General features: G+C 40.0%; 2 protein-coding genes and 1 long non-coding RNA gene across 8 annotated transcripts in view; 2 read left to right on the top strand and 1 right to left on the bottom strand.

Annotated features, from left to right (window-relative positions):
- slc16a5a (solute carrier family 16 member 5a) overlaps positions 1–5,675 on the top strand; it is a 21,152-nt gene extending 15,477 nt beyond the window's left edge. Inside the window, exon 5 of one of the 2 annotated variants that reach the window (XM_026178010.2) lies at positions 415–631. In XM_026178010.2, the coding sequence (XP_026033795.1) occupies positions 415–491 (77 nt within the window). In that variant the 3' untranslated portion in view covers positions 492–631. Of the gene's footprint in view, positions 1–362 lie in introns of both variants that reach the window. The other variant, XM_026178009.2, reaches the window with a different exon arrangement.
- Positions 5,100–17,184, bottom strand: LOC113017378 (uncharacterized). 5 transcript variants are annotated; one of them, XR_013910734.1, is made up of 5 exons: positions 17,045–17,184; positions 12,810–15,413; positions 9,863–9,900; positions 9,341–9,741; positions 5,100–9,212 (listed from the first exon to the last, which is right to left on the bottom strand). It is a non-coding gene; the product is annotated as an uncharacterized LOC113017378 (long non-coding RNA). The 5 variants fall into 5 exon arrangements; XR_003271472.2 differs by having other exon boundaries at positions 5,100–9,059; positions 9,149–9,212; positions 9,341–9,900; XR_013910735.1 differs by having other exon boundaries at positions 5,100–9,059; positions 9,341–9,900.
- On the top strand, positions 6,990–18,124 carry tap2t (transporter associated with antigen processing, subunit type t, teleost specific). Its single transcript, XM_080304989.1, has 12 exons — positions 6,990–7,133; positions 9,353–9,902; positions 10,924–11,038; positions 11,149–11,279; positions 11,531–11,736; positions 11,888–12,085; positions 12,310–12,438; positions 12,515–12,694; positions 12,823–12,996; positions 13,546–13,705; positions 14,731–14,867; positions 17,117–18,124. The coding sequence occupies exons 1-12, from the start codon at positions 7,056–7,058 to the stop codon at positions 17,312–17,314; spliced, it is 2,256 nt and encodes a 751-aa protein (XP_080161115.1). The 5' UTR covers positions 6,990–7,055; the 3' UTR covers positions 17,315–18,124.
- The last annotated feature ends 889 nt before the right edge of the window (positions 18,125–19,013 follow it).

The raw sequence follows: 19,013 nt of genomic DNA on the forward strand, positions 1-19,013 counted from the left end.
AAATATCACACTGACCTCTAATAATAATAATAATAATAATAATAATAATAATAATGGATTGCATTTATATAGCGCTTTTCGGGGCCCTCAAAGCGCTTTACAATTCCACTATTCATTCACTCTCACATTCACACACTGGTGGAGTCAAGCTACAGTTGTAGCCACAGTTGCCCTGGGGATGACAAATGTAAGCTCTGGGTCAGTGATTTTCCACAGGTTTGCGCTTATGAGGACTGCACTATGAAACAAGATTAGTACAACAGATTTAGCCAAGAAAAACCGCCAAGGATTTCTGGACGTCTCTGACGAGAAGCTATCATGAGTCAAAATGCTGACACTGTTGATGTTTTCTTTATTTCCAGGAATCCTGGTTGACAGAACGGGCCACTATTTCCATGTTTTTTTTGCCTGCAGTGCCGTTGTTGCCTCATCCGCCGTGTTCCTTATGGTGTCGTTTTGCTGGCTGGATAAAAAGGAGAGGAAGGCGCTGAATCAGGTGAAGCCACCCACGGCTCCCGACCCGGCGGCACCCACGATTGACATCGTTCCTGGTTGCCAATACAGCAGCGTGTCCACAGAGGGAGATAAAGACAAGGCCTCAGCTAACGGGGCGGAGTATATCACCAGCGTCTGAACCTGCTTACACTGTGTGTCACCTTTTAGCACACGTCACACCTTTGGTCAGACTGTTCTGCAAATGATTCCTAATATTTGCGGCCGCTTGCCTGGTGCGTCAGATGTGTCGAGGTTTATTTTTCTGAAAGATGCCACACATCCTAACATCTGGAGCACCATAAAAGTCAGAACAAATAGTACGAAGAGTAGGGATGGGTATCGTTTAGGTTTTATCCGATACCGGTACTTTTGAAACGGTGCCGGTGCTTAAACGGTGCTCAAACCGGTGCTTAAAGAATGGAGAACACAAAATTGGTCCAAAAACCTCTCATGTTTAGCTGTTTTTTTTGTAAAAAGATAACAATGTTAGCCTTTTCTGCAGCTATAGGGCATATATGGTATCACTCTTGGCTGGAAGCAGTGCTTAAACAATGGAAAAAACACAAACTTTGTCCAAAAAAATGTTTAACTGTTTTCCACTTTTTCTTTGGTCATTTTAGCCTTTTTGGCCAGGGTGAAGGGAGTATCTGCCATCAAACAAGAAGACAGCTGCATGTAGCTATGATGATGTTTGCTAGTTCACCTTACATGCATTAATGTAATAACGTGGTTAGCCTACTCAACGTAAATTACACACGAACAACGTTAAGCTACTCACGCAGAGAAGAAGTGTATCACAGCTCAGAAAAAAAAGCACCGAAATGTGCGCTGCTTTTCGGTCTGGTTACTACCGTTTATGTCAGAACCTACCGGTACCCATCCCTAACGAAGAGTTTGCACTGTTTGACCAAGGTTGCATCAAGAGATGTGCACTTAAAAACCACGACGTGATTGTACTGTTTATTGTCAAATGCTGCTGATTTTATCTACACAATCTATCACACATGAGGTATATCACTCTAATAAGCCAAGATACGTACATAATCCCTCATTAGAGAAATCAAATCTTTAGTAGTTGTTTGCTGGAACAGTTTTTTTTTTTTTTTTTCAATGGTGTGTTAGTGTACGATGAGCTTAGAGACACAGAGAGTAGATACTCTTGAGCTTTGAAACAGAAAGGAAGGGGACGGTGCAGTAATATCAGTGGGAAACATTGTGGTGCAGCAACCTAGTGAGGCCTTATCAAGAGGGACATGTTATGTTTTTTTCTATTTCCTGTCATGTTACAGTGGTGAATAGTTGTTAAATACAGCCAAAACCAATGACCAAAAGATTTGAGTTTCATCCAGATCTTTCGAACAGTGTTTCCCACACCTAGACTTCACTTGGGTGTGCAACACAGGTATATGTTGCAATTATTTTTTTTATTTTTACAGCCATCTAACATCACTATCAAGCCCCTCACTCTTATTTTGACATTTCAATCGCTGTTAAACAGCTAGCTCTAGTCCTTTCTCTACAGGCAAGCTGGTCAAAGCATTATTCTGACAGGAGGTTGGTACTAGTTCTGCTCTGGAGCTCTTTCACAGCCCCGAGGGGCAGCTCTAGTCGACAGTTGGTCACTAGAGGACATTCGCTCTGTTTGCCTAGGTAACTCTCTAATGTAGAGTTTATGGGCCCTGCTTTGCCACAGGTGCATAAAATCAAGCACCCAGTCATGCAGTCTGCTTTCACAAACATTTGTGAAAGAATGAGCTCAGTGCACTCCAGAGTTGTCCTGTAACAACATTCCTTCCTAACTATTCCACAGTCAAGTTTAGGTGATATAATTGCAAAGTGGAAAACTTTAGGAACCACAGCAGCTCAGCCATGTGACCACGTACAGTTACAGAATGGGGTTGCTGGGTGCTGAGGCATATACTGCGAGCTCCAAACCTCCCTGGCATTAACATCAGCACAACAGCTGTGCACCAGGAGCTTCACGGCATCTAGCAGCTCCTGTAGGTATAATGTGTAGGTGGCTCAGCACTTCTGTCCACCTACTGCGTCTATCACCTCTCGTATCAGTCTATTCTGCATTCTCACTCTTGTCTCAGCAGTTGCTTTAATCATTGACCGCAAAGTTAAACTTCACAAGAAGTCGCTCGACGTCACTCAATTTCTCAGTCTCTGCTTTCTGTGTGGGCGCCTCTTTGTAGACCATTCCTCCGTGGGATGAGGAACTTTCTTGAGAGCCAGGTGATGGCTCGGTATTTAATGTCTCAAAGTAGGGCTGGGCAATATGGCCTAAAATTCATATCGCGATATAATTTGAAGCATGTGCGGTAACTATGTATATCACGATATATTCTTTTCTTCTGTATAACGTATTTTCCACACTATAAGGCACACTTAAAATCGAGAGTGTGCCTTATGTATGAATTCTGGTTGTGCTTACTGACCTCGAACCAATTTTGGCTGCAGAAATCTGTTAAAAATGTTTTAGTACAACTTTGGTAAGCCGCACTGCTTGATGGATTGTCAGAGCATTACGGCTGCCGTAGTGAGGAGCTTCGCGGAGTAATCTGGGTCCAAAACTCAGCTGCATCCTACATCTATCGTTGGCCAAATTTATATTGTTTCTATCGTATATCGTTTCTATCGCCCACCTCTATCTCAAAGTGTGATTGATATTATTTATTTATCAATTTAGGACGGCGTCCTTTCACCTCTTTCTCAACAAAACCAAGAATAGATTTTTATTCTGTGGGAAACACCATTTCTACTTTAAGTATGATGTTAGAGGGGATAGCCTGAAAGTAGTCTCAAGAACTGAGTTGCGGTTTTGAGCATAGAAGCCCCACCCACTTCAGTTTCCAGCCAATCAGTAGAAAGTTGGCTTACCAGGAGAGGAATTAAAACACCTGGTTTGAGACAGAGGATGAGCTGAGGGGCAGCAGAAAAGCCCACTAAGATAAATGAGGATTATTTTGAATTGTGAATCATGCAAAGCTACTCTGGGGGAGTAAAAGAATAAAAATATGGAGCCAGAAATGAGCAGAATAGGTCCCCTTTAATGGATCAGGGTTGTTTTTATTTTGTACTTATAACATTATAAAGACATCTTAAAAGACCAAAACCAACAATTTGTTATAGCCTGAGGATTAAGCCAGCAGACTGCACTATACACATTGATGTTAACAATCATAGAAAAGCTTTTCACATTTGGACTTCATGTTTTTTCGTAAAGTACCCACAGATTACTGAACACCGTGTACTTTAATGGCAATGTGAACAGCACAGTCAGACCTGTCGCTCACACATTTTTATCACTGATACCTAATCCAGAGTAAACAGGGGCGTGAAGCGCTTTAATGCCCTTCCGTGTCAGTGAAACTAAGCGAAAGCTGCACAGCAGAGTGTCGTGACACTTTTATGGTTTAAGGCAGATAATTTCAGGGGTGTGAATACTTTTAAACATGACTGGTGCTAAATAAAAAAAGGCTGTAGCTCTGAATGTGAGTTTGTGGTGACCTGTAGAAGGTGTACTTTGATAAGTGATTAAGAAAATAAATGAATGGATGAAAATTTAAACAACACCTCAGTTTAATGCGTTATTGGTTTGCGCACGCAACTGTTTTATCAGTTGCCACTTTAGCTATATTTCAGCTGTATTGAAAAACTCCATCTATTCTCCTTCACTTATTCACTGGAAACTATCACAGGAAAGGCAGGAAGTCAGGATATTTCCACAGCATGTGAAGTTTAAGAATTTTTGAAATTTATGTGCAGTTATTCAGTTTACATGATGTGCAGTGCCTGACATGGTGTTCATGTGTCCTGCTGTAACTCCAGCCTTTCATTCATCTAAATCATTTTAAGGTTAGACCTTTGTTGGTGTTGGCTGTGCGCCAAAATAACTCTTGAGAAGCCGCACCTGTTGGTCAGTGCTCACCTGATTTATGTCTGTACAGCACAAAAACACTGATAAACACACAGTTCCCAATATTAAAGCCTCTGCCTTATTAAATTTAAGTTCAATGCATCCCGTACTCAGTCTCGTGTTTGATAACAACTGATTACTTACTGCAGCATCACATGCCGGCATTGCCAACCTGGAGAACAGCCATACCGATTATGTTCAGCTTGTTTAAAAGCTAATTACCAGGAGCGGTCTGAGCGAAACTCAAAATTTATATCTTTTAAAATAAACCACAACTATACTTTACAAGTCCGGTTTTGTTCGTAGAAAGCGCTGAATCACTGCTGTCGTGTTTTTTTTTCTTTTCTTTTTAATGAAATGTTTGTTTGTTTTTTAGCAGGAGTAAGTACCGTATTTGTTTGGGTCTATTTTCAGCTGCGGATGAATACATACTCGTGGCAATGAATGAACTGTGAAACAGTGGAGCTATATCAGACTTGTAGCATGAATTTATTGTTGCTTTTATTCTTGTTAGTGGTTGGTTCGTTTCAGGAATGATAAAGATGAAAAGGAAAGCAGACTGATAGCCCTGTGAGGTCTAAGTCATCATCGATGGTGAGAAATGACCCAGATTCTGCATTTCAGGAATAAACAGGAGCTTTGTGTTTAGAGGTGCTTAGACTTCAGAGGGAATTTTAACAAGGTGTAGTAAACGATATATTACTTTATTATTTTTGGCTTCTTTAAAGAAGAATCATACATTTTCTTCCCACCTTGCTGAGCTGTTTGGTTCACTCAACATGGACCTAGAAAATTGTTGCCTGCACTTCAGAGTCATATATAGCAATTTAACATGTACTGTAATAGCAGTGAATTAATGATGTTTTTCTTTTCTTGTGCTTGCTTTTCATTCCTCAATGCAACAGTGCCTTTTTACATAGCTGCCGTGTTTCGTAAAAATTACCCACACTGATAATTTCACGTGCTTTCAGAAACAAAGAAGCAGATGGTTTCGCTTTTCATGTCAGACATTTGAAACATTTCTTCGAAGGAATATTTCAAAGGCGCTGATCACAGCTCACACTACAAGTACAAGCTATTATAACAGAGTATTGAATACACTTTTCAGGTATAAACTGTATTGCAGTAAACAAAGATGTAAGCACCAACAGAGGATTTTAGTAATTTTTAGATGCTTGTCTTGCTTTAATTCAAATAACTTTATTATAAATTCTTTATTTATATATTATGATTCTGGAAAATAAATGTTTGAATATCAGAGATGTCTCTTGGGATTTTTTTTAATTTTTTAATTTTATGTATTTTTACGTGCCTCGGTTATTATTGGAGAATAAAACACAGCCTCTCAGACTGAGAACTAATGTTCTTCTTATTTTTTATTAGTACACATAATATTGGTGCATATTTATTTGAAGTATACTGAAAAAGGTTTGAGAGGGATTTAAGCTCCTGAAGCCCAGCAGTTGTTGGTAAGTGCCCAATAAATTAGTGGAAACAGTCAAAGTTTGATCTTACTAGGAAAAAAGACCATTTGATTTTATACCTAATAAAATTATAAAAATGGATAAGAGACACTTGGGAGAAACTCTGTTTCTCTGCTGACATTTTTACTTTGGCCCAATCAGTGACACTGTGTGTTTACACACTATAATACCCTTAATATAGTCCTTAGGGCTCCACAGCATATGATACCTGCTGAACTTGGTCCTCTCTCTATGTGCAAGAATCATTGAATGTCATGCTGAGGAGAAAGTAAAACTATATTATATGTGTTCTCTTCAAACTTGTTTTCATAAGTGCTTGTTTAAAAACTAGAACAAAAATAACAAAAAATATCAACATGGATGTAATACAAGGCTTTATTATCAAATATAAGCCTGTATACTGTTTATTTTTTCTTATAGTATGAAAGGGTTGACACTGATTTTATATTTTCTTATAAGAATTAATAAATTCCACAAAAAAAATTTTTCATGGTCAAAAAGTTTGGTGTCAACATTTTATGATCAACTGTTCAAAAATGGTTGATCGGTCTCTGCTGATGCTGGTAAAATTGCACTAGTGTCTGTCTGTCTGTCTAAATTAATATAAAAAACTGGGATCTGACTTGTGCTGTAAAGGCCAGGCAATATGATAAGAAAATGACATCCAAGTGTCCCCTGTTATGCTACAAGAATCATGTGTAATGTTATTATTATGCTTTTATGTATTATACTATTTTTAGAAAATGCAAAAATGGGAATTTTCACCAGTAAACTGTCTTATGAAATATATAAAACCTAACTTTCATGTAAAAACATTTTTTTAAGAGTTTTTGCCAAAATTAGTGTCACACTGTCAAAAGGGTGTAAATCTTTCCTACACAGACAATTAAACAAACCGCCGTGCCTTTATTGTGAAAGGGAGGAAGTAGTTTCCAGCAGCATAAGCAACGACGCAAACTGCTGCCATCTTGTGGCCAATGTGTGAAATGAGCCGTTTTCTTAGTGTAAAACTTTCCACAGCTGTCCCACAAACGTTGATTCGTGGTACAAAAACGATAGTTGAACAGACATGAGGACAGAGTTTGATATTTTGTGTAATGTCGCTCTTTTTTTTTTTTTTTTAACGTGGTCTGAGCCGCGCAGGTGTCAGCTAAATGAAAGTGAAAGTAAAAGTGAAGCGGGTGCTGCAGACACTTAAGCTAGCTGTGCTCTGTGGAGGAGAGAGATATACGGTAGGTAATCTAAATCAATCCCGATTAACTCAATTTTAAATACATTTTAATGCGTCACAGGTGTATACACAGGTAAATGTGAAACGGCAGGTAGGAGAGCAGGTAACCTAAACGGCCTATTACTGAAGTTACCACCTCAATTAAGAAAGCTACAATGAGAACCAGCAGCTGCAGATATATTTTATGCTCCAGTTGCATTAAATATCTGTAAGGCTTTGTTAATATAACTATAACAGATATTAGTGTTAACGTTTTGCTCATATTTTCCATAAGTGTGATGTAGACAGTTTGAAAAACAGCACCGTTTTATCCCCGGAGTCACAAAATGTGTCTCTGTGGTACTTAGAGTAGATTAAATTAAAAATGCAGGACCTATATTTTTACTTTTTTGCATATTTTATTCAGTGATTAAGGATATATTTGTTGAGAGTAACCCTAATACTGCGAGAGTGGGTGTAAATAAACAAAAACTGAAACCAAAAAACGACACAAAGTATAACAAATAGAGAGGAAATGTGGTTATTTTTAGCCTTTTATAGTTTGGTCCAGTTTGTTATTACACCTTCTCAGGTGAGGTTTTGGTCCAGATGTTTGAGGCTTGAGGATGACCTCATGATCGTGAGCCAAATGCTTCACAAAGCGCTGTGTTTGTACTGTAATCTCTCCTCTGAAGTCATGAAAAATTAGGCTCCTGACTAGTGTTATTACAGTATAAAATTTCATATTACTTTACCTTTTTTTAATTTAAAAATTTTAGTTTCAGTTTACGCTAGTTTCACTCTGTTGCCAGATTTGATCCTTCCATTTTGGAATAGGAAAGGTTTAGTTTCAGTTCAGTTTTACTTTTTATTTTCTCTGATATTTTCTATCGATATTTATGTTCTTATAAAACCACTTAAATGAATGTTGGGCCACAGTAGCAAAAGGTCCTAAATTAACCAAAAGTAATTCAGGCACACACACAGTCATACATACACACATTAAACTTGCGCAAATTATGTACCAATGAGATAGAATATCTTAAAACAGAATTACATGGAGAGATGTGAATTTAAACGTACACCTATGAGATCTAGTTTCCAGCTTCTGTGTGTGTGTCAGGCTTTACAGACCGATGCATGACCACTGATAGGAAACTTCATTTGCGGAGAATGGTTCCTTTTTTATTTAAATGTTTGTGATGAAGATTAACAGATTAGATATGTCCTCATCAGCCACTTGTATCGAAGTAGCAGAGGAGGCAGTTGATAACTGGCAGGTTCTGAGTACTAAAGACTGTAGAGGAGCTAGAAACACTAAATATCATGTAAACATCTCATGCACATGAGCTAGTTGCACACCAACTTTCTGCTGCTTGTTGGAAATGTGATCACATTTACATTTTTAAATGCATAAAGTTCTCGTTTTCCAAATTCTAGTTATTATTTTTATTCCACTAACTAAAAATTTTTTTTTCACTACTAGTTGCAATTTTTTAGTTTGTTTTAGTTAACTGTAACAGCTTCAGTGCTGACAAATACCCTTCATACTACAATAATTAATAAAAATAAAATAAAATAAGAAGATGAAACAAATTAAGCAAACACTAGAAACTAAATGAAACTAAACGAAACCAGATAGAAATTAATAAAGAAAATGTCTATTTAGTGTTTACGTTTCTATTTTCATCTTCTTGTGGAAGGAAAAATGTTAAGGACCATTTACACAGGGACCAATTAACTCATCATGCATTGCTTTGCAGATGATGGTTGGCCACTAGTGGACAGTCCGGGCTCCATGTAGTATTTACTACCAGGTCATATGCCAGTCAGTGGTTTCCTGTGCACTCCTTGTTAGTCGCTCACCTTGAAGGTAATGGCCGTTTGCTTCCTGTATGAACGGTTTTTGGTTGAAGTAGAAGCTTTTCAATCTGATTTAACTATTTTCCTGAGAGAGAGAAAAAGAAGATACTCAAATCAACCAATCAGAACGGTGAAGTTCAAAAGAATCACCTTCCCACTATGAGCTGCTCACACCTGCAATAGTTAACTCTGAACCTTAAGTCCTGTTTGCCCGATTTTCCCCCTCTGGCAGTTTCCACTGTCATTGAGATGATTGGGATTAATAGTTAAATATTTTACAAAAAGACACACGTTTGGGAAATATAATTGTTTTCCTGATAAAGTAAATCTAGATTTTAACACATCTTTTCTGAGTGACTGTAATACTTGCTGTTGTAGGATCCGATTGAGCCTCCTGCGTTTTCACCGCCAACCGAGGGTAAAATGACGGATGTGGCAGCCTCAGGATTTTTCGTCCTTGTTTTCGATGCAGTTCTGGGTTCATCGATGTGGACCGGGCTGCTGCTGCTCGACTGCTCCAGCTGTGGTGGACTGGAAGGCGTGTGGGCCTTTGGAGCTGTAAAATGGGTTTTCCTCCATGTTTTCACCTCTGTGTTGACTGATGGAAAGCCCCAGCCTGTCCTCCACAGGTTGGTGGCGCTCCTTTGCCTTCTTCCTCCCGTGTTTGAAAGTGGACGCTTCCTTAAAGCATCTCCATCTGAGCCTTACTCGGGCCCATCTCCCAATCTCAGCATGCTCCTCTTGGGCCCGATGGCCTCATCTCTGGCCTGTTTAATTTGGGAAAAGGGTCTCAGTGGGAATGGAAAAACAAAAACGGACAGCGTCAAACTGGATACCAGTGGGCTGCTTATGAGGACATTAAAATATTTCAAACCAGACACTCTCTACCTGATCGCAGCGTTCGGTTTCCTCATCTTAGGAGTCATCTGTAAGTATAAAACATTCCCATTTTATAGTGTGTTAGATAGAGCACATGTGTTTATTACAGTGTAAGACTTATGGATCAGAAACATGCAGGCAGAAGTAGCCGTGTTAGGATCAGAGGGTGGAGGGCAAGCTTGTTAGCAAGCACTCCCTCATAAAATATTTCTAAGAGACCGGACTTGCTGTTCTGTGTGCATCAGAGTGGAAACAGAAGCTGCAGAAGTTTGTTTATAGGTTAGGAGGCCTTGAATGTATGTATTTGTCTTTTTCTTCCTGGATTCCAAATCCTGTTAGACCTGAAAGGTCCTGCATGTTACTTAATTCAGAGAAGTAAACAAAACTTCTCTTTTACTCTGTTTAAGGTTTTTTTCTAATCAGCTGGAAGAGAAGGGACCTTTGAGTCTACAAATCCTCTCTAAAACACAGTATATAAGTAAAAATTAGACTGTGAGAGCAGATTTTCTCCTATCATTGTTCACTGATAGAGTAAAACCATCGATTCCTGCTGCTGAGTCTGTGTGCTGGGATGGCAGAATTAGCCACGTTGGAATATTTGTTCCAAAGACCAGCACAGATTTGAACCATTCGTTTATGTCCACAAAAGGGCAAATCAATACGAGAGACGAGTTATGTCAACATTAGCATGTTTTATAAGGTCCACGTGCAGGTTTTGGCATTTTAAAAAAATAGGCTGGGCAAGATGATTTCACCATGACAGCACTTTTCGTGCCTGCAGCATGTCCCGGCACCTGTACACTGACTCCACCTGCTCATCCAAGATTTGTCACTTCTGCTAAGAAACCCCTACAAAGAGGGGGCTGGCTTAAAAATGCACAGTCTGTCCTTTATATACGGTCTATCATCAGCACTCATAACCTAGTCAGTAACAAATGTGATTTCCACCACACACTACATGTCCTTAAATACTCACTACAGTTTAATACTGCTTTCGAAATAAGTTTTTAATAAATTTGTTGACTTTGTCCTTGTTTACCTTTGTACCTGTCATTCATCTTTCCTCACAGGTGATACGTTTATCCCGTTGTATCAGGGGAAGGTCATTGATATGCTGAGTGGTAAAGTACTTGAAGCCGGCTTCGGTTATGCGCTCGGAGAGCTGGTTCTCATTTCTCTCGGAAGGTGATGAACCAAAACTGTTCCCACCATTTCTTTGTCTCTCAGATATTTGTAGGAAGAACATTTATTTACTTGGCATCTCTCTGATTTTTTTTGTCTTTCCATCTTAACAGCGCGCTCTTCTCTGGCATGAGAGGTGGTATATTTATGTGCACCTTGGCCAGACTGAACAAGAGGCTGAAGCATTTGCTGTTTCACACCCTCCTGAAGCAGGAAGTGCAGTTCTTTGATGATAACAACCCCGGTGAGAGGAGCACGACATGTCTATTAAGATATTTAGGGACTGCATGAATTTGCAGGGTCAACAATGCCAAAGGTTCCCCTAATGAAAATATTAACGCTGATTTAACTTTCGGTAAATGGAGCGTCATCTTAAACTGCAATTGGCCCGACAAACTAGCGTCTAAAAAGCCTCATAATCTAAAACAAACATTGAAGCTGTGCAGATTTAAGCGGTTACTGAACTCTGTCCTTTTTTTCTGTTTCACCATCCAGGTCGTCTTTCCTCCCGCTTGCACTCTGACGTGGACAGGATGGGCCGCACGGTAGCGCTGAATGCTAACGCCGTGGTTCGCAGCACAGTAAAAACCTTCCTCATGTTGGTAGTGATGTTACGCCTGTCCTGGGAGCTCACTGTGCTCACCTGCATAGAGATGCCACTCTTAGCTGTAGTGCAAAACAAATACAGCACCTTGTATAAGGTAGGTGTAAAAGGAAGAAAAAACAGCCAGACTTTTCTTTATCTTTTTTCGATGACAGGAAGAAAAATGTTTGCAGCTGGAAAGAATCAAGGATATTAAAAGTGGGAGTCATGAAGACTTTATTTGTTGATCCTGATTTGTTGTCTGACAGGAGCTGAAAGAGCAGATTCAGGACTGCCAAGCTCAGAATGCAGACCTGGCTTCCCAGACGGTCAGCGGGATTCAAACCGTCCGCAGCTTCAAGGCCGAGAAAGACGAAATCAGGAGATATCAGGAGGCTCTGGCGCAGATGCGCGTAGTCAAGAGACGTTCAGGAATCTACAGTTCAGTCTTTCTCCTAGTGCGGAGGGTAAGGCGACAGTCATGTTACAAGCAAGGGAACATGTTTCATTCTCAGCTCTAACTGCATATGTGCTAATATTTAAGCACCAAGAAGAAACGGTACCCTGGTTTCTTAAAGCATTTTAGTATTTCCCCAGTATTTGATATGTGCTGACATGATAATGGATCCTGCTTTGTTTGTTTTTTAGCTCCTTCGCAAGTAACCCTCCTCTCCAAACTCTCTTTATTTAGCTGGTGTCTCTGGGGATAAAGATACTGATGCTGTTACAGGCCCGCACTCTCATCTCGTCCGGAAAGCTCAGCATCGGCAGTCTTGTGTCCTTCTTCTTGTATCAGAAGCCCATGTCAGTCAATTTAAGGGTAAGCCGAATCATTCTGGATATTTATTAACATGTAGTGCCTGTTTTTGATATTCAACGGGTTATTTATGTCGCAGGAGATTTTGTACTGCTATGGTGAAACGGTGGCCACAGTTGGAGTGATTTCCAAAGTGTTCAGCTACCTGGACAGGACACCCAAGTGTAAGGAGGAGGGAGATTTAGCTCCTGACAATCTGCAGGGAAGAATTGTTTTCCAAAATGTCACCTTCAAATATCAAGAGAAACTTGCCCTGAAGGTAACAGTTTCCTAGTGTTACAGTGATGGTTGTGTTCATCCTACAGTGTCACTGTTGGAATGGTGTTAATCATTAATTTGTGAGAGGTGGACAGATTTATGAATGCTGCACTGACGTCTTCTCTCCAGTCAGTGTCGATGGAGCTGCAGCCAGGGAAGATGACGGCGTTGGTGGGTCCCTCCGGCAGTGGAAAGACCACCTGTGTCAGCCTCCTGAAGAGGCTGTATGAGCCCCAGGAGGGTGAGATCCTGCTGGATGGAAAGCCGCTCCACCTTTACAAACACAAATATTTCCATCAAAAGGTACAGACGGCTCATTGTACAGCTTAAATCATTGTACTAAATCAAATAATGTAGGGATGCTCCTGGTACATATGATCTCAGTACTTAATGTGTCTTTAATTGATGCAAACATGTAATCGTATGTTAGATATAGATGCAGTTAATGTTTAAAACTGTGGGTCTAATCTAACATCAGCTTCAAGTCACAGACCTCGGTTCCTCAAATGAATGACACAAAGAGGTCGTCAGAGGGTTTCTGTAAAAGCTTTTCTTGCTTGGAAAGCTGCCGTGTCTAGTCTTGTCTTCAGCTCAAACACTCTTCAGAGTTTTAAGGCTGGAAGATTTTTGTTTGACTGGAGCAGCTGGACCAGTTCTGGGGACGAGGGTGTAAGTGTATTTGATTTACTAGTAGGTCTAGATCTTAAAATAGCACGTGGACAGTGAACCTCCTTCTTTCCACATGTAGCCCAACAAAACTTTGACTCTCAGGTTTTGTTCTTGTGAGACGCGTCAGCTTATTTACTTTAATTGTTTAAATGGTGAAACCACATTAATCCTTTCTTCGTGCAGGTAACCCTGGTTTCCCAGAATCCCGTGCTGTTCTCTGGCTCCCTGAGATACAACATTGAATACGGCCTGCAGGATTGCGGCATCGAGAAGGTGAAAGAAACTGCAAATAATGTCAACGCACACGACTTCATCTCTGAAATGGAGAACGAGTACGACACAGGTACAGAGCCATCTGTGGTATTGTGCCTCACCTCAATCACACGGGTCTAGAGACCACTTGGCAACTGTCTGCCAACCACTGGTTACAGTGGAAAAATGAGCATTACCTGACCAGTTCTGAGTTGTTGCTAAAGCTAATCAAAAGCCTAAAGAGCTGTCAGTGAGCCCCTGGTAACCGCTGGCACTGTGAACCTCGAGCAGGTTGCTTGTCTTTTCTATATGACATAATTGTCTGTTGCTCCTTTTGAAATGTGTCATTAATGCACAACTTTTATTTTGAAGACAAATGTCCTCAGTTTCCAGGAATGTGGAGTAGAGCAGAAAAGTAATAACAGTAGCTTTTAAAGAGATAAAATTAACATTGAGACGAACTGAGTTCAGCTTATTGGTCCACAGCAGTCCCAGTTTATCATGTGACCCCTTGGGAAAACGAAATCCCACCCCTGAAAGACCAGCACGCTTCTGCATATTAACTTTGCCCACAGCGGTGAAAATAATCACTGAAATTTGAAGAGTGTTATTAATGAGTACATACCTACAACATGGAAAAATTCAGATTCATGTTGTTTACTTTTGCTTGATTGCCTTTCTTTACATTACTTCTCTATCTACTCATACTGCATATTGCAGTGAGATATTTCTCTTATAAGCCCCTTGTGTGTGTTTTTTCTTTTCATTACATTCATTACATCAGGAAATAAAAATATATGACAGCTACAGAGGTGATCTAACAAGGAGAAAATGCTCAAGTCAGTTGACAAAATAATCAAGTACAGAGGCACATGTTTAAAATAGATCATGGTGAGCTGCAGATAGGTTTATGAAAGTTAATATTAACTTTTTCTGACAGATGTGAAGTAAGGAAAGTCAGATTTTACAGTTGTAAAATATCCAGCTGGAAGCTGGTAGCCAGGTAAACCACGAGCTATGTTTCAGTAATGATTAACTGTAAAGTTGTGATGGAAAAACCTGAAGCAGGTGCATGTTTTCCACTGTAACCTTGGTCTGTGTTGTTTGTCCTCTCAGATGTAGGAGAAGGTGGGGGTCGTCTTGCAGGAGGACAGAAGCAGTGCATCGCCGTGATCAGAGCTCTGGTTCGAGACCCGCAGGTCATCATTCTGGATGAAGCAACCAGTAAACTGGATGTCGAGGCACAGCATTCAGTACGTATATAAAAATAAAGCTCAGAAACTTCCATACGACCCTCAGCTTTCCTCACGGTGACCAAACAAGGAAATCCTGCATGCAAGAAGCGTGAATGGGTTTTCTCTGTGTGTGGGTGTGAGTCAAGCAGCTGCTCTTACATATCTGGCGATGAGAAAGTTTGGGCAGTGGGCCAATAACACAAAAAGCAAAAGCAAACCTCCCCTGATTTAGATTTGGCTGGTCTCCTGTTCCTCTCAGGCAAGTCTGGACCGCTTCCATCATGATTTTTAATCTCTTTGATGAAGTGCACCTGAACTTGTACCTCTAGTATGTGTCAAAATGCAGATCCTTCAAAGTTATTTTGTTTTGGAAGTGGACAAAGTCACGGGGTTGCAAATCCATTAATCCACACAGTGGCCCACACCTGATGTGAGTATGTTCACCCCAGATGACTCAGGACAGTCTCACCCTGGTCCCTCTCATCACCCGATCCACCGCCTTCAGGTTTGGAAACTTGTCAGCTCGCGTCCTTCACTCCAGAGTCGTATCAGTTGGTGTTTGCTCTGTAGGTGTGAGGTTTGTTAAGAAATGACAGAGCTCATAGTGCACGTGGTCAAAATAGGGGTTACAGGAAGTGATCTAAACATAAACTCAGGGCTGTGCTCAAAGCATCTCTCCTGACCTGTGGCTCGCTCATCGAGAAGATGAGCGAGCCACATTTGAAACTAGAAAAATTTGCATTTCCTGCGAAAATGCTGTGTGGATGCCTTAACGCTGAAGATGTATGCCGAAAAAAGCTGAAAAAGTTGAGAAAAAAAAAAAAACTGCCCTGAGCAGGATTCGAACCTGGCCCTCCTGGTCTAAGGGCTGCTATTTAGCTCATTCTCACAAAGAAGAGGTGGAGAGACTGACAATTGTGCTGAAATGAGCAGAAGCTGCTGAGAATTGTGCTGATAAAAGGTGGAAAGGCTGAAAATGTTTCAGAAGAGGTGAATAAGCAGAATTTGGGCAGAAAAGAGGTGAAAACTCTGAATATTTTGCTGAAAAGAGTTCAATCAGCAGAATTTCTTCTGCATAGATTTCAATCAGCAGAATTTCTGCTCAAAAGAGTTTTTTTCTGAAAACAGCTGAGATTTGTGCTAATAAGAGGTGAAAAGGCTGAAAATTTTGCAGAAAAGAGATGAAGCAGCAGAATTTCTGCTGAAAAGAGGTAAAGAAGCAAAACGTTGCGCTGAAAAGAGATGAATCAGCAGAATTTCTGCTGAAAATAGTTTTTTTCTGAAAACAGCAGAAAAAACTGAAAATTTTGCTGAAAAGAGTTCAATCAGCAGAATTTCTGCTAAAAATAGGTTTTTGCTGAAAACAGCTGAAAAAGCTGGTATTTGTGCTGAAAAGTGGTGAAAAAACTGAAAATTGTGCTGAAAAGAGTTTTAAAAAAGTTTAACTGTTAACTGAAAGAAATTTTGCCATAAGCGGGACTTGAACCCAGGCCTTCCAGTCTGAGAACGGATGCTCAACTCACTGAGCTAAAACACAGGTCAACCCGGCAAGGAAAATCAGTGAGGCCACTGATAATATGGCAGAAATGGGCAAAAAATATTGCAAAAAAAATTCAATATCTCAAAAAGTATAGAAGTTATGAGCACCAAAAGTCATAGCCAGAAAGAGCAGAATTTTTTAAAGTTTGAACGGAGAAAATTGGCTGAAAACTGAGGGAGTAGTTAACATCCAAAAAAAACGTACGGAAGCAACTTGAAAAAGAAAAATAAAGAATAAAGAGAAACAGGAACTCAATAGTGTGGATGCCTATTACTATAAGACAGTTTTCTAATTTTATGGGCCTGTTGTTGGAACTTGAATGAACATAGCTCTGGCTGTGAGTGCAGAAGCCCCACCCATCTGTTTATGAGTGGCAACCAATCAGATGAAGGGGCTAAACTTGTAACTATAAATTAGAATAGAAATAACACAGAAGCTTAAAGCAGCAACACCCCCAGTCTTGACATGGAAAACAATAGCCCAAAGATATCTCTGCACACCTGAATCAGAGGCAGGTCGAAGGGAAACCTAAAGCTTTTTGGAATTTTTTAGGGTTTTATGAGTTTAGTATTATTGTAAAATTGATTTTTTTAAGACTAACCAGTTAATCCAGAAAGTATTTAGCTGATAAACTGATAATAAACACAACCACTACCTGCAGCCAAAGAGGGGAAGAGGTCCACAAAAGAATTGTGTTTGTGAAGTGGCCTCATATTTCTGTGTTCAGGTGCTGAAGGAGATTTTTGCTCGTGGCCGGACGGTGCTGGTCGTGGCTCATCAGCTGAAGACTGTGGAGCAGGCTGATCACATCATCTTCTTGGAGAACGGCGAGGTCGTAGAGGAGGGGACGCACAGTGAGCTGATGGCCAAAAAAGGGCGTTACTATCGTCTGAAGGAGGAGCTGTTCTCTCAGGACAGCCAATGACCTGCTCGTGCTTTCGTCGCACAAATACTTTCGTTTCTAGACAAAGAAGAAGTGATGTTGTTTACCTGTTTGTATCATGAGAAATGAACTGTTCATCATCAGAAAACTTCAAACGGCAGAAGTGTTACTGCAATGTTTGGTCGGTCAGAGGAGCTCAACTCGTCCATCCTCGTTTATTTATCTGGGAGGAAACGTTTGAAGTGGAGAGAATATTATAATCATGACCTTTAGCTACCATGGGTAACTACATTTTGAGAGTATAGTTCATATATGCAATTTATTGGCAGTATTAGAGGAAAAATGTGGGGTTTCCTGCCAGTAAACAATGCAAATAAATATGAATACTCCACATGGCAGCAGAACGGTCATGACATAAAGTGACTCAGATTTAGAGGTCGTCCTCTAAAATGAAGTGTTTTCTGATTCAGTCCTTGACATTCAGAGCACACCAACACTGAAGCCCTCCATCATTTTAAGGCAATTAAAATGATGGAGGGCTTCAGTGTTGGTGTGCTCTGAATGTCAAGGACTGTTTTTCTCACTGCCTTTTGTGCTCCATGTGTTAAAGCTTTGCTGTGAATCTCGGGTTAAACTCCTTAAAGAAGCCCTCGCTCTAACAGAAGCTCCTGTTAAGGTGAGACTTTGTCACTGACATTCGTCACTCCTCCTGTCAGAGTTATCATCACCTGTGGTTTCCACCGTGAATCATGGTGTCTTTTCCTGAAACTCCAGAAATATTATTTTTAGTGGATTTTGTTCACTGATGTACTTTTTTAAACTATACTTATTAAAATTGCTTTTGAAGAAAAATTGATGGAAATTTTTGAGTCCTGATCCGTTCCAGTTTTTTACTTCGGTCGTTTCTCTTCCTTATTAAGACTTCCTCATTGGAGGTCAGCTTCATTTAATGTTGAAACCTCATGTATACTGAAGGATAACTTAGAGGATGTGTTTTTATATAAATCAAAAACTGGATTTTGTTCCTTACGAGCTCCACAGTGCAGAGGAGACACAAATCCCTGGGACTGTTATGGCAGGAGTCCACTTAAATGTTAATATCTCCTCCTGCTGCTGCCTCCTTTTCTATCCATGGGTGATCACTGACAAGCTGATTTTTGCCTGCAAACTTTTACTGGAAGATGGAAAGAAAACAAAGCTGTAGAGACCAAATAAGTGGAATAAGATACCAAAAAACCTGGCTGAACAGAACGAGGTTCAAACACTGAAAAACAAGTATAAAATAAACAGATTAATTTAAAAACAACAAGTGTTTTCATCCAAATTCCCTCCAGGGCTATGAAAGGATATTTCCACATTTTTGACTTGCAAATATGTTTCTATTCTTGTGCAGATAAGCCTATTTTGGCTTCACTTCCGCATGTTCTTGGCAGGCTTTTACATCTGCTTTCTTGTTTTTATGTTCATGGGAAGACTTTCACGTTTCCTGTTTTGCCGAACCCCTCCTTTATCATTTTATTTAGCATCATTTGTAAACGCCGAAAAAATCTTAGGTCTTCAAAAACAAATTCTAAAGCTTTGAATAGTTCCTCTGTGTAGAAAACATTAACACTAGTTCATACTATGTAACACAATTTAATGGGCTACATGTTTAACTTCCAACACCAATAATAGAGTTGCTATTGTAACCGGTGTAATTATAACAAGATGTGATTTATGACCCTGTTACACTATGACACTA

This window comes from Astatotilapia calliptera, chromosome 8 (assembly GCF_964374335.1).
Source record: "Astatotilapia calliptera chromosome 8, fAstCal68.1, whole genome shotgun sequence".
Lineage (NCBI taxonomy): Eukaryota > Metazoa > Chordata > Actinopteri > Cichliformes > Cichlidae > Astatotilapia > Astatotilapia calliptera.